This window comes from Melanotaenia boesemani, chromosome 22, assembly GCF_017639745.1.
Source record: "Melanotaenia boesemani isolate fMelBoe1 chromosome 22, fMelBoe1.pri, whole genome shotgun sequence".
NCBI lineage: Eukaryota > Metazoa > Chordata > Actinopteri > Atheriniformes > Melanotaeniidae > Melanotaenia > Melanotaenia boesemani.
Genome location: NC_055703.1, coordinates 19,814,877 through 19,830,944, shown reverse-complemented (window position 1 = coordinate 19,830,944; position 16,068 = coordinate 19,814,877). Strand labels below are relative to the sequence as shown.

The window sequence follows — 16,068 nt, the reverse complement described above, 5'->3', positions numbered from 1 at the left end:
TTGATGGCCATGAATATGGACAGAGTTAAGCTGCGCTGGTAATATTTTAACTAAATATTTTTCTCTTTAATATTTATTATGAGATTGAGGCTAGAGAGAGAGAATGGTGCAAAGCAGGATATTACTGGGGGAATCATGATGTGATAGGAATATGATGAACAGGAAAATGAAAAAAAAAAAAAAGATAGGTACAGTATATGCCAAACTATGAATTATACACATTGAAAATAGTTGGCGGTGGGACACAAACCCAGGTTTCATCTTCAAAGCCTGAAAAGTGGTCCGCTGGGAGATGGGAGATTGCCTCAGTGCAGATACTCACCAGCACAGTCTATTGATATTTATAACATGTAGATGACAAAGATGGGCCATCATCAAGTGCTGAATCTGTCAAGATCAGAGAGAGGAAACACATTTTGTAGGCAGATGGGTGAAGGGGGAGCAGGCGAGGTGTGTCACAAGATTTCCAGATGATTTTCATACATAAATGTTATTTACTGCAGCCAAAATATCAAATGCATAAACATTTGCATGAACTACTTGCATTTTTAGTCTTTTTGGGCTTCAAAATGGCAGAAAATACTGAAATGGAACCATTACTAGGGCACAAGCTGACATCTTACAGGCCAGATCCAAAATGTTTTAAACAGCGCTCATTTGATTTTCTTTTTCTTTTCTCAAGAAATTTGGTTATTCCTCTCAGTTAACAATGACATTTAATTAAATGTCTCTTTTTCATAACGAATGAACACGCTTACAAATCAGATCTCATACCCGAAGGCCAGTTTTAAACCCTACTTCCACAGATAAAGTTCATTCTTAACTAAAACAGGTTCAGTAGCCCTAAGTGCCAACACTCCAACACATAGTACTACACTGGATGGATGGATTATGGCAAGCAGCCACCCTACCATTACAAGTTTTGAAGGAGATGAACAACATGAGAGGTACAAAAGAGCCTGACTGTGTATTTGAGTGTGTACATGTACAAGTGTGTCTCTTTACGTTTGGTCAGAGAGAAGCTCTAACAAACCCATGCCCTCTGGTTCCTATGGTGACAGAGTGCATCATCACGCCACCTCGTATTTTACGCGCGCATGCATGTGCACACACATACATCACCATGCCAGCTTGCATTACGCCCAACCAATGGCCTAGAAATCTCTTGTGATATTACTGTTACACATGAACACAAACAAACACATGTATCAGTCTAATACAAACACACAGCTGGCTTCAATTCATATAGCTGTCTTCAATATGTAATGGTCCACGTTTAAAATGTCCTCTTCTCCTTTTTAACCTATCATCTGTACACACACACACGCATGTAAATAATAGTGACAAGTGGAGCTTCAGGCATTATAGAAAACCTACTTCCATGACTTAAACACACGCGCGCTTACACACTGGTACACACTCTCTTCTGTAGGGTCAGATGTCCTCCAGCTAGTTCCCCTATGATGTCAGCAGTGGTTTGTAAAAGCTAAACTTTATTGACAAGGATGCTGACGATGGTCAACAAACAACATGCCTAGTGGGCGCCAATGAAGTTTTTTGTATGCCCTCTTTCTTCTTGTCTTACTTTGTCACACAATCTGGCTCTATCTTTACATTCATCCACTGTTTTGTAAAACTAAAATAAGAAAATCTACCAAAACATCTATTTATGAATGAATAAAAATAAATTAATCATGCAGATGGGTTAGGCCAGCATTGACAAGTACATTTTCCCAGTGTGACTTTGTTTTATTATCATTTACATTTGACCCAAAAACTAAAAAGTGATGAGAGATTTCACACATGTGATTAATAATAAAAACAATGAGACTACAAACAAACCATAAAGTATTGAAAAAACACCACAGATGATTTCTTATGTTTTTTAGGTCAACTGTACAAATGACAAGTGACGGAACTCAAAAGAAGAAAATGTAAATTGTGAACTCCTTCCAGCGCTTGTTTTTTTCCTCTTGAGTCACATAATGACCCAGTTATTTTCCAAAGATTCATTTCTATGTCTGTTGTTTATCTTTTAGATATTCAGTCGATTTTTAAGTAGCACACAGTATCCTGTAAGTATATTCAGGACACAAGCTGCACACAGACAATCCTGCTTATCATACTTTAAAAGTGCATCTGTGAGTTTATTTCTTTATCTTCTTCTTAATCATCAAGTTGTTTACTTTGTTTATTTGATAGTGTTGCGAGCTGTCATATTGTTGACATTGTCGGTTTTCTGAAGTCACTTCAACATTCATTATCTGAATTCAGCTTCATCTGCTGGTGTGTGTGTGTGTGTGTGTGTGTGTGTGTGTGTGTGTGTGTGTGTGTGTGTGTGTGTGTGTGTGTTTACACACGTGCATGTGCTGTCAAACTTCACTGTTTCATCTGTTGCTAAAAAGACTCTTCCCAGCATGAACCTCTGACAGCAACATTCAGCACACAAAAAAAAAGCCCCATATACTCACACACAAGGTAAAAAAGAGGTGACAGCAATGCAAAATAAAACTATTATTGGAGCCACATAAACAGTAACACACAGGCAGACATATTTAATTTAAAATATAGTGCTCACTTTGATATGCTGTGTTTGAAGCTAGCAAAAAAAAAAAAAAAAAAAAAAAAACTTAAAAGAACACTTTTTCCACTCACTATAGGAAAGAATGTTGTCTGGTGGTGTGTTTGAGGATGTATGTCAGAAATAAATCTATATGATTTACTGTATGTCAGACAGATCACAGTCCACACATGTAGAAAGTGATTAATACATGTGTTGACCTACATGTATATGTGTCAAGGGAATAATCTTTCATTGAGCTGTGTTTTTTTAAAGGTAGGAGCAACAGAAAATAGGGGTTTGGGGATAGCGGTCCAGCTAAAACACATTTGCTCACTTTTAGCTGAACATGAACTACTTGTCATATATCACAGTTGTGTTTAAGCATGTTGTGTGCAATGTTTACTTTTACAGTTCTGCTTAGTTCTTACAGACTGCTTTACTTTATCTCCTATTTTGTCCCAGTTTAACATTCAAGTTTTATTTTGTAAGTATGCAGGCAAAACCTCAACAGCAGTCAGACAAGCAGAAGCCAGATTGTGGCCTCTAAGCTCTGACCCACTCACTCCTTGCAGAAAATATTTGCTCAGAGATATTGGGAAGTGAAGGGTAAATATCAGTCCCATGTTTCAGAGCCTGCAGGTGGATGCTACAGTGAGCCGACATGTCATGTTCAAACGTAGCAGTGCTGCTTGATTTGAAATTTACCAGAGGATTCACTAGAAGAGAATTGACAAGTATTCCTTGTGCTTGTGCGGGTTCAAAGTATTGCAGTAGCTTTGAGCTCTTTAATGTCTTTTCATGTCTGAATCAAACTATATGCAAACCTGTGGTATATCTAAAACACTCTGAATAATAAAACAGGCATTATTTTAACCAATAAAGTGAGAAATTATACATACTCTATGAATAAAAGTGGCTAAAAGTGTCAGCCACCATGGTTGATACTGGCCTGAAACGACAACCCAATAAAAGGCCTTGTTAGTTCTTTTTTAAAAGACGGGGGTTTTTGTTTTGTTTCAGATCAATGCATGGAACAACAGCTGCTGCAACTTAGTGGCTGCTGAAAGAAATAACTATGTGAAGTTTCAGTGAGGGGCTTTTTCTTCAACAGAAAACAGCATTTTGCACCAAGGTTTAAAATCGCAGGGGGGGTGTTAAAGTACCCTCTGCATGACCATACATGCAGAAAAAATTATCTATGCAGGATATTCAACTGTCATAATATTGTAGGATGGTGTAAAAATCTTTTGAAAGGCCCCCGCTTATTTGTACCATTAGTAATGTTGTCATCATTCACTTGTGGTGATTTATTAAAATAATTTGCAAATGTCACAAATCAGTACTGAAAATCAGCCGTATCACATTGGCAGCTGTGTTTCTGTTCTCACTTGTGTTGTGACTTAGTTTTAGCATTTATTCCATCTTTTAAAACACCTTCAAATAATCTTTTGTTATCTTCTTCATTGTTTTCTCTCCTTAGAGCCTCCACACCCCATCGCCCCACCGCAGCTGCTAGGCGTCGGCCCAACATACCTCCTAATTCAGCTCAACGCTAACTCCATTTTTGGAGATGGTCCTATTATACTAAAAGAGGTAAGTCTTGTATTAGACACTTGATGCTTTTAAGCAAAAACTGGCTTCTGAAAACATTGAAATAGAGGTCATTTAAAGAAATCATGTAAATATGATATTATTTTTAAATTTTAGTCAACACATTTAATTTTTGATTGAGAGTGAATACTCACAATTTTAACACGTTTTATATATTTGTTTCCTTTAGGTTGAGTACCGAATGACATCAGGCAGCTGGACTGAGACTCACGCTGTAAATTCTCCCAACTACAAGTTATGGCACCTGGACCCAGACACAGAATATGAGATCAGAGTGTTACTGACCCGACCAGGAGAGGGAGGGACAGGCAAAGCTGGACCACCACTCATTACTCGAACTAAATGTGCAGGTAGGACATCAACAGCTTTCCATAATTATTATTCTATACCTGAGGATCCACATTTAGCAAGAAAATTAGATATAATCTGAATTTACTTGGATCCTCTTGCGCACACAGTTTTTTCTTCTGTCTGTCTTGCTTGATTATTTATTGATCTGTCCATCGGCTGTTGTTCTTTTTGTCTTGGTATCTATGTTTTAGTTGGTAGAAAAATATTTGTACAATGAGCAGGCAGGCAGAGGAGAGGAGTGGTGAGGGGTGGAATTGGAGAAGAAAAGAGGGAAGACTGAATCAGTCTGTGGTTACTCAGTGATCTGAGAAAAAGACTGATTAAAATGTTCAAGGTTTCTTCATCATTTATCACTTCTTACCCTACTTTTTCTTTACTTCTTTCACCTCATCCCCTGCTTTCTTTTTCTTTTCTTTCATATCTTCAGCTCCTCCCTCTATATTTCTTTTATTTTTTCTTCGTTCCTAGTGGCTGGCTTCCCCACTGCCTCTTTCTCCTCGACTCTTTCATTCTGTGGATCAATAGACGGAGGGCAGAAACACTGTCTGACATTTGTAGAAATAAACGGCTGAAATATAAACACAGCTAGCCTCAGGGAGAGAGCCGGCACGAGTAAAAAAAAAGGTTGATATGAAAGAGAAAGAGACAGAAATAAAAGCAATGAGCTTGAATGAGAAACTGAATAAGAGAGCAATGGAGAGATGATGAAAAACAATAAGGCTGGAAAAGGGAGAGAAGAGAGAATAGGAGCAGGGCAAGAGAGTGCAAGAGGCGCGAGAATGATGAAACTGGAGAATGAAAATGAAAGAGATGAAAACTCATAACCACAGGGGCTGACTGATGTCTGCCAACCTGTGTGTGTATGTTTATGTGTGTAAATGTGTCAATGGTTGTATACTCATGTGTGTCAGTGTGCATTTATTAACAGAAAGGAAGTCATAGACTTGTTAAGGCGACTCATGTATTGAGCAGTTTCCTCTTTGACAGGAAGAGGAAATTAATCTTCTTCTCACTGAAGCTGGAACACATTGCATTAAAGACATCAACTAATTGTAATCCACATGATTGACTGATAATAAAATCAAACATAAAAAGGGTTGCAAATTAAATCAACTCCGTCGTCATAAATATTTTTTGCATAAAACAAAATGAAAATCCTAGAGAAAATATTACATGAACTTTTGTGTCCATTTCCTCAACAAGGCCTTAAAAGACATATCTTTTTATCACAGTTGGTACTATTCAAATATAAATTGATTTTTCTTTTACCATATTGTGAAAGAACTTTATAATTTATTAGCCTCAAGGCTAAGCTAACCAGTTCAGGCTGCTTAGCTTAGCTTTTAAAGAATTAAGCCACTCTTTAACCAATATGTCACTATGTTCACTTCCATTTGCTTCTACAAAAAATGTTCCTAAGTTGGCAATAAAAACAGGTTTTCATTACAGTTTTTGATTTAAGGAGAATAAGTTGAATGAAAACAATAAAAATAGAAAAAAAACATTAATTTGCAGAAATGTGCATTTGCTTGCTTTAGGTGGTTTTGCATGTTTTGATGGATATTTCAGAGGAAGGAAAACAAGTTTGCAAAATATGTCTGACCAGGCAAAGATTAAAACAAAGCGACAAACTGGCTGTTTTCTGTCTGTCTGTCAAACATTAAACTCACATGACTAACCCAGATATACCAAGAGATTAAAATATTTTATAATAATGATAATGATAATGATAATGATAATGATAATGATAATGATAATGATAATAATAATAATAATAATAATAATAACAACAATAACAATAGAATAGAATAGAATAGTATAGAATAGAATAGAATAGAAATACTCGATTAATCCCTTCAGAGAGCACTCAGGGAAATTTGGGTACCAGTAGCAATACAACACCAACAGTAAAGCAGGACAAGCACAAGACACAATATATACAAGTACAAAGCAAAATAGAGGCAAATAGAATGCAGTAAATATAACAATAATAACAATAAGATAAGTTAAATAAAACAATATAAACAAGCATTGTTTATTAGTATTATTAATTGTATTAATAATAATAATAATAATAATCGTCATCATCATCATCATTATCATCAACTCTGGAGTTCATTGTATTTTAATTATTAATTCATTTTCATCCTACTTCTTCTACTGAATTACGACTATGAGCAACATAGCCTATGTTGCCACCCGATGACATGACATGACTCAGTTTATTAGTTTCTAACCAGTTGATGGAAACATGTCTGGCATTTCTTTTGTGTGGCTTTTAAAAAAATACTTCAGATTTGCTTTGCAGGTGAATGCAAACCTGAGTGCTGTGCTGAAGTCATGTTATTGTTATGTCATTGTTTCATAAACAATATGCTATAAATAAAAACAATCTGTGTACTTAGTTTGAAATTAGGTATAAATTAGCCCTGGAATAGGCTCCTGCATCTTTAATCCAGGAGTTGTTTTTTTTAAACATTTTTTAAACTTTATTTTTCTAATGTACTGTTCATATGCTTTAATGTATGTGTGTTAGAATATTTCTGTGTGCATGAGTATATAAAATTCAAATGTTACACACAATGCTATTAGCGGTGGACACAATTTTTGTCCTATGTATGAATTCATAATGTAAGTAGAAATGAGCCGGTAATGACATTAAGTGGGTGTTATCACTCTGCCGATTTAAATTTTTATTGAAGTCATGTCTGTTGCTATGTTCACACATATGCAAATGCAACACCTAACCCCCCAACCCCCCCACCTCTACCCACCCCCCCTGGAGTTGGATTGAGTGTGTTTGTGTTTGTTATGAGAGCAAGACACACACAGGCATGGGGCAGAAATGTTATTTAAATGGTAATGATTCCTTTGCTTTTTCTGTTTGGTTAGGTTTGTCTGATCCGACCACCTGTAGTCTTCTGAATATTTACTTTAATAGACTATAATAAAGACATGGATGCACACTAGCAGAGAAAAACCTGTGTGCAGACGTCAGGCATAAGCCCGAGCATGTCAACGCACTGTCTAATTAAAAACCAATAAAGTTAAATAAAATCCTAAGCAGATATCATACACTCTGCTGAGCAGTAGAGATGGTGAGGAAGGATTTTATCTTTTCCTCTCCACATTTCTTTTATCCTCACATCTCGCTTTGCAGTTTTTCTTCTCTGTCTTTACTTTTTTCTCATGCTCGCGCTGTCTCGCCACTTCAGCTTTGCTCGATTTTTCTTCTGTGGTGATGTATTGCTCTTGTCTGAAGGGTGAAAAATAATCAACTTGAAGTGAAGAGTATTGTGTATGTGTGTGTGTGTGTGTGTGTCTCAGAAGTAGATGATGAAGTAGCTTTTAATCCAAATCCTGAATTTTCTGCTGAAACCTAATGGCCATGGCAGGTTAGACACACACACACACACACACAGACATGCACACACAAACTCACACGCACACACACACACTGAAAAAAAACATAGACCAGTCATGTGCACACCCAGAGGAGAAATGAACAAGTGTACGTCCACAGTTCAAAAAAAGCCAGAGTATTTCATGTATGTAGCACAAACTCAGCATCACTTGGATTTAAAGAAGTATAAACTCAGAAAATACACAATTCTGGACACACAAGCACAGATGCTCTTGAAAACTCACACAGGGTATCATATATACTGCACAGGCAGAGGCCATGCTTGGGTCTTTGGAGGCCCTAAGCAAAATTTCGCAGAGGGTTCCTTCAACCAGCGTTCATTTCCCCTTTATTATGATATTATATATATTAATAATATAATATATATACTTATAACAAGGACAAGAACATGTTAATAATGTTATTTTTAACGGTGTTGTTACAGCAGTTCTTTGATGGCTTTCACTTGTTCTACTGACATTTACATAATTATTTACTATTTTTCGTTTAATTAAACAGGGACAAATTATTTAAGGTATTTCCACTACAGAAGATTAACCTATGTGCTGGTAACTGCATTATGACTTTTTAGAATTACATTTACAGCTATTACACCTCATACACAAGTAGTACCCTCTTTCTTTGGTTTGTTTACATAAGATGCACGGCTACTGCTGCAAGACCAAAAAGTCAAGGTGGGGCCCCTTTAGGGAGTTCTCCAGTGGTCGGCCACTGTCATTGGCCACTCCACATTGTCACTGCTCGGTCTTGATTCAAAGATGGTTGGCCCTGGGAGCCCCCCCTTCTGGCTCGGGGCCCCCGTTTGCCTGGCTTGCCTGTTGGTAAACGGTGCTCTGCACTATGTTTTATTCTGGGGTTCTTTTTTTTTTCTTTTTATATCCCTATGCACTGAGGTGCTTTTTTGGTTTAGAAATCATTTTCACATTGTTGGTTGTTTAGTTATGATAAACAAGTAACAAGGGTGTTAAAAATGGGGAAGAGATATAAAGTGACTGATAAGTCTCAACAGACCTCGGTTGGTCATAATTTCCACCTTCAAAAGACCCCTAAGATGGTAAAATCTAGGGAAAATACTTAACATTTTATATCATAATCTAATATTGCAGTGACAATATGACTACAGTCCTTATTAATGTGCTTATCCTTGCCCCATTGCAAGTCACAATGTTTTTGCCATAATGCAGCTGTTTTAGTTATATTGATATTGCATTTGATGATACTGTCATAACAATAAATGTTCAGTATATTATGCAGTTCTAGTGATGGCCAATATGCTGAACTTGAGTTTTCAAAACTAATGGTAATGTCATGGTAATGACATCCAAAATGCCCTCGGACAAGGCTTTGCTGCTATATTAAAAGGCTGCACAGCCAAGTCAAATTTATATTTCTTGTTATTGCAAATCTAAATATATTGCTGTAAAAATGCTCACCTTTTCTGTACTTAAACCTGGAAAGAAGAGAATGGACATGCAAAGAGAAATAGATGTAGAGAGTGAATGAATGGAGTATGTTTCATGACAGTGGAAGGATTAGGAAGAAGTAATTGGACAGATTAACTTGGATTTAGCTGCATCTCCTGTCAACCTTTTCTGTTTCACCCCCGTCTATGCTCTCCCTTTTCCTCCTCTCTGCTTTTTCTTAATCTTTCCTCTCTTCTCTACGTGCCTTTTACAGTATAGCTGTGTATTTGTTGGCTTTTTCTAATGCTTTATATTGAGGAACATGGTTGTGTTGCCTTTAGCGCAGTTCTATTTAATTTAGTTTCATTTCCTTTTCTTTTGTTTGCCATTTTTTAATTCCAACCTCTGGATTCTGCTGATATGAAGCTTTCTGTCCTTGGTGTTATTGTTAATGTTTATTGGTATTGTTGTTGTTTTCAAAGCTCCATCTGTGAAGAACAAAGCCTTTTAGTTTGAACATGAATCCAGCCATTTGTCAGTCTAACAGAGGAGGGGAAAGGGACAAGGCAGGCTCTGTGGTTTGCCTTTGGACTTGGTCCCATTTGACTCTGGCCACATTCCAAACTAGTTATCGTTTCTCCCCGTTCCACCTCTCTATTGCTCTCTTTCCTTCTCATCTTTCTCTCTCTGCTCCTTTATCTGTCCCTCGCTCTTTCCAGACACAGTTTCATTTTTTCATACATTGCTCTGTTTTTGCACGTTCATTCAATTTTCTGTACTGCACTCTTTGCCTGACTTTCTTTCTTTCTTTCTTTTTCTTTCTTTCTTTCTTTCTTTCTTTCTTTCTTTCTTTCTTTCTTTCTTTCTTTCTTTCTCTTTCTTTCTTTCTTTCTTTCTTTCTTTCTTTCTTTCTTTCTCTTTCTTTCTTTCTTTCTTTCTTTCTTTCTTTCTTTGTTTCTCTTTCTTTCTTTCTTTCTTTCTTTCTTTCTTTCTTTCTTTCTTTCTTTCTTTCTTTCTTTCTTTCTTTACCTGCTTTGACTATCTACAGTAGATACAGATTGACAGCAATGCATTATGGGTCAGTAGGGAAATATGGTTTTGAAATGGGGGCCCTGTGTGTGTCTGTGTGTGTTATGGAAACATAAATCTGTTGACACGGTTACAGTGTGGGGACCTCCCTACAGTAAATTTGACAGTTAAAGGTTCGGGTTAGCCAAGTAGTCATTATCATTATGGTTATGGTTAAGGCTAAGTCGCCTGTAAATTAATGTAATGCCCCTTTGCAGAGATGCAAACACAGTATTGTGTGTGTGTTTGTGTATGTGTGTGTGTGTGTGTGTGTGTGTGAGAGACGCCTAGTCATATATTTTGTTTTAATTCCTTGTTGAAGATCATTTCACTGTGGAGCAGTGTTGGCATCAAGAGACCCTAAAATCAATACTATTTATTACATCGCCCAATGTGTGTATGTGTGTGTGTGCCTGTTCTAATAGTAAGGTTTATGGGGAGGATCACAAGTATTGATTTGAACAGGCAGAGAGACAGGGACCGAGACAAATGAGTAAGAGGCAGAAACAGAAAGAGAGACAGGCAGAGAAAGCAACGGGTCTCCCTCTTGCTCCATTTAAATGTCAAATATCCAATAACTGGCTGAAGCCAAAATGAAATGTTCTGACCCCTCAGCTATTAACACACAAATGGACACACACAGTCCAGCAATAATATTTGCTCAGCTGAGAATTACCTACAAACCTTCCCTTTTCTTTGTCTTCTCACTCCTCATCTTCATTTTCTTGCTGTATATCATTGTATTAGTGAGACATGTATATCTAAATGATTTAAATAATCTTTGTGTGTGTGTTATGCTTATAGCATAATGCATATGTACTTTATGTGAGAGTTCTGTTTGCCCTTGACAATATTTTTTTTATTATGAGAAGCTTTAGTAAGATAAGCACACACAGACACATAAACACACAACTAGGACGGTTTGCTCTGATTTGATCTTGATTTTGCCACAAACCTAAGCACATGTGTGTATCTGGGTAATAATCAAGTCTGAGTGTGTGCATTGGTGAATTTCTACACTAGTGTTTGAGTGACAGGTAGATAATGGGTTGTCAGGAGAAGCGACCAGTTTGTGTCCTTGTGTTGTCTCCTCTGAGAGCTGAAGACCCAGGGAAAAACACAGGAGGGGGTTGAAAAGAGACATGTCTTTATTTAAGGTGAGCTGTTTTTATTTAAAAATCCTGGAGGGATGTAAGACATCAGGCTGTTTACAAGAAGACAGAGGTAAAAAGAGGAGGAAGGATCGGGACTGAACTGAGCTGAAATTTGTCAATTCATTACAAAGAATAATGAGAGGACGTCTCATAATAGATTTTTCTTCAGTTCTGGGAGACCCATCAGTATGGGAATAAATCCAGGCTTGTGTTGACACTGATCAACCAGTTTTTTTCTTGTAAAAACTTAAGATATCAAATGATTTGTTAATTATAAAAACAAAACAAAACAAAAAAAGTCATGTTTTCCATAGTAGATCCATGCTGGCTCTGATGATACACCTTTTCTTCGAACACATATTTATGCAGGAGTATTCATGGTGGTAGATATGTGGTCACTGCTGCTTTGAGTGGCAGGGATTTTTAGTCGAGTGTTACATCCTCAGGACCAATTACATGCTTCTTGACTGAGTAATATCTTCTCTAGCTGGAGAAGTAGTTCCAGACTTTCAGTAATAAGTCTTTGGCAAGAATAAGTAGCTTCTAATGATAATAACTTTTGTGGATGGGTAGCCACAGCAGCTTAATGAGCGAGAGGTGATCCCTATTGTTGAATGACAGGAGAAGCAGAGGTCGATAAACATCTATGCAAATTAACTGAACATCATAGAGTGGACTCATATGAGCAGTTGGAAAGCGGATGAGGAATGGTAGTGTTTTGTGTTTGTAATCTTTCTCGTGAGTGAGTGTGTGTGTATGTTAGGATTCCGGGTTATTGATCCAGTTAAATGAGCCAGTTAAGGTAATTAAAGCCCTGGGCAGTGGGGAAGGAGAGTAGATTATATTGACAATAACAGTCTGAATACACAAAAGATGGAAACCAAAGATGTGGCTCGTAGATGTTATTGCATTTGAGAAATGGTTTCATGTGTGGATGGTGTATACTCTCCCTGCGTTGGACTGGTGAACTGTCCAGGGTGTACTCTGCCTCTCGCCTGTTGATGCTGAGATAGGCTCCAGCTTACCTGCGACCCTTAATGGACTAAGCGTTACAGAGAATGAGTGAATGAATGATGTATACTCAGCACATGTGGTCGTTTTTGACAACTCAAATGACTTTTGCTTCAAAATCACAATACACAGAAACTCAGAGCTACAAAATTTTGTAAATACTTCTGAAGTTAAATAGTTGTAATGTAACTGTATATACACAGCGTGATCACAATGCTGCAGGTTAACACAACAGATACAGTTACAGTCTCTTATACTGAACTCTTCCTCAGTCATTTTTTGCCTTTTTTTCTCCCCGCATTTCACTGTAGAGCCCATGCGGACTCCTAAGAGGCTGAAGATTGCTGAGACCAGGTCTCGTTTGATTGCAGTGGACTGGGAATCCCTCGGTTACAACATCACCCGTTGTCACACCTTTAATGTTACCATCTGCTACCATTACATGACTGCCAACAACCGCAGCAAAGCCGACTGCTTGGATATGGATCCTAAAGGTAATAATTAATATTTATTTTGACGGGACTTTGCTTCTACGCAGATGTTACAGTATTTATTAAAAAAAAAAAAGAAAAGAAAAGAAAAGAAACGACATATATGGTTATATCAGCTGACAGAGTTGCTGTCTTCATGAGTCAGTATCTCATATAATTTAATATAATCATGTAATTGATTCTCATTGTGATTCATGACCAGAAGAGCTTGCAGCCACTTGCTATTTCTGGTAGATTTAATGTTAATTACACTAATTACAAGAGCATCACTTTACATTTCAAAATATATAAGATACAACACCATACATATAAATATTAAGCCTGTCCTTCAAAACTTGTAAAAAACTTGTCAATTATAATTTGAAAAATTGGTGATGTTTGACCTGGACAAATGACAGATCTGTAGATTTTATTTTCATGATCGATCTATCATGTAGGTTCATTGTTGATCTCATTGGGTTAAAATGTGAAGATTTTGAAAAGCATTGTTTCACAGTCCTGGTCTAGGGGACTTTTAGGCATCTCTTTGCTCAAACACACCCAGTTCAAATGACTGGGTTATTATACTGGTACATTCCCCAAGACCAAATTGAGAAAAACTGTTGAAACGTTTTAATCTTGCACAATTAGAGAGATGAAGCACCTTTGAAAATATTCATTTATACTCTGATAATTACAGCTGAATAAGTTATAAATAATTGTTTTGATTTTTTTTTTTTCTTTCTCTCAGCCCCACGCCACTTGGTGGGAAACCTGCCCCCCTACACTAATGTCAGTCTGAAGATGATCCTGACCAATCCAGAGGGTCGGAAAGAGAGTGATGAGACCATCATACAAACTGATGAAGATGGTGAGATATGCAAAGATACACCAAGTTTATTTATTTGATGTATTTGCTCAAGGTTCAAGGAATCTTTATTATCCCGTGAGGGCAATTACTTTCCTTTTACTTCTACGTCAGCCTTCTTAACATACACATCTTCATTTACAAGTTACTACTTCCTGCCGGCTTTCTCCATGTTTCTGTTTAGTTGTACCTCTCTCATTTGCAAAACTGAATTTCACTGTTGATTGCATAAGCACTGAATGATTTTGTCTCTCTTGTTGTGGAAACAGTTCCAGGTCCTGTTCCCAGCCAGTCACTTAGAGCCACTCCATCTGAAGAGACAATAAGTCTTTATTGGAAGGAACCAGCTGAGCCCAATGGAGTCATCGTACAATATGAGGTACCATCAGCTAAGAGAGCTGTTGTAGGAGCCAACCTAGCAACATGCTCCCTTGGTTGAATATTAAAAACTGGTTATTAAAACATCTCTGCCCTCCCTCAGATCAGCTACAGTGGCGTACGCTCGTTTGACCCTTCAGTGCCTCTGCAGCGACCTGGACTCACGGTGTCTCTGCCTTCAAACGCCACCCATCATATGTTTTCTCAGCTCCACCCAGGTGTCACATACCACCTTTCTATACGAGCATCTACCTCCAAGGGGTTTGGTCCTGCAGCCACGCTTAACGTGACTACCAATATTTCGGGTAAAAGATAGATTTCAGCATGTGTTATTAACATGAATATTTACATCATATTTAGATAATGGAATAACACTTCTACATCTGTTTAGCACCAACAATAGATGAATATGATGTGTCAGAGGCGTTTCTTAATGAAACCGCAACAACTATCACTGTCCTCCTTAAACCTGCTCAAGCTAAAGGAGCTCCTATAAGGTATTTCTTTTGTCACATGTACTACACTTCTAATTTAACATTTATTTGTTGTACAAATTGAGCACAAATTCTAATTGTAAGTGTACTTGTATGGTGTCTTTGTCCACAGTGCATACCAAATTGTGGTGGAGGAAGTGAACCCTCAGCGGACACGCCGCCAGGCTTCTTCTGACTGTTATGAGGTGATGAACTTACTACAAGTCTGATGTGCATGTATTTGTTTTCTAGTTTTTATTCCAACAAAATGTTCATTTTACGTTGAAACAAAATTATGCACATTAATTGTAAATGTTTATAAGTGTATACATACTGTTTTTTTAATGTACCTAGGTTCCAGTTTCCTACCACAGTGCATCAAGTGGTGGATCCCCATATTATTATGCTGCCCAGCTGTCCCCTAGTAACCTTCCTGAACCTCTCCCCTTTACTGTGGGAGACAACAGGACATATCAAGTAAGTTGTTTTTAAATACAAATAACACTCAATGTGAATGTGAGAGTGGTTGTTTATTTCTGTGCTGGCCCTTGATATATCAACATCCTATCCTGAGTCTGACAGGCTTTGTGCCAGATAGTAGGTGGACAAGGCTCCAGCCCCCACCCTGTTACCCTGTATTGGGTAAAGTGTGTATGGAAATTAAATTAATTAATGAATTATAGTGTACATTGTGCAATAAAATATGAAGTGAAAAGATATCCTTGTCAAATAGAAATTATAGAACACTGAAATGTGGCTTTTTTTTAGCTTTGGTATCAATAATTATTACCAGCAGGGGGCAGAGTTTTACAAATTGTGGTGTATTTCACGCTTATTCTAGATTCAGGGTTTATTTATTTATTTACCAAATAACAAGTGCTTGTTGTGGTTAAAGGCATTTTCATTTGTCATGCTCCTTCACCGTTGTTGTATTTCTTGTAATTTTCACCAACTTTTACACATCTTTATACTATTAAATAGCTGTTTCTGCCTACCTGACATGTTTAAACGGTAGTCTTCGTCTTCATCACCTCTGATAAAGGTGATTACAGACACTATGAACATTATTTGATTGGGTAACTGTTTGTTAGGTGTTAGCTACTGTCAGCACAGGCTACTGCTTTTTCTTCTTCTGATGGCTCTAGGGAATATTAGACTCTACAATGACTCAAACCCCATCTAATGGTACAAAGTGGTACACAGTAAATATGTCTGCTGTACCTGTATAAAGTGGCATTTTATAAAACATCATAGACTTTTTCTCTAATTTTGTTGATATCTTTTATTGAATGTT

General features: G+C 37.2%; 1 protein-coding gene across 23 annotated transcripts in view; it reads left to right on the top strand.

The window, feature by feature from the left end:
- The window catches only part of ptprk (protein tyrosine phosphatase receptor type K), a 105,542-nt gene that overhangs the window by 62,019 nt on the left and 27,455 nt on the right, over window positions 1-16,068 (top strand). For all 23 annotated transcript variants that reach the window (XM_041975354.1, XM_041975346.1, XM_041975337.1 and 20 more), the window contains 9 exons: window positions 4,044-4,156; window positions 4,344-4,524; window positions 12,897-13,079; window positions 13,807-13,926; window positions 14,193-14,302; window positions 14,405-14,606; window positions 14,693-14,798; window positions 14,908-14,980; window positions 15,129-15,251. In XM_041975354.1, coding sequence (XP_041831288.1) covers window positions 4,044-4,156; window positions 4,344-4,524; window positions 12,897-13,079; window positions 13,807-13,926; window positions 14,193-14,302; window positions 14,405-14,606; window positions 14,693-14,798; window positions 14,908-14,980; window positions 15,129-15,251 — 1,211 coding nt within the window. The remainder of the gene's footprint in view (window positions 1-4,043; window positions 4,157-4,343; window positions 4,525-12,896; window positions 13,080-13,806; window positions 13,927-14,192; window positions 14,303-14,404; window positions 14,607-14,692; window positions 14,799-14,907; window positions 14,981-15,128; window positions 15,252-16,068) is intronic.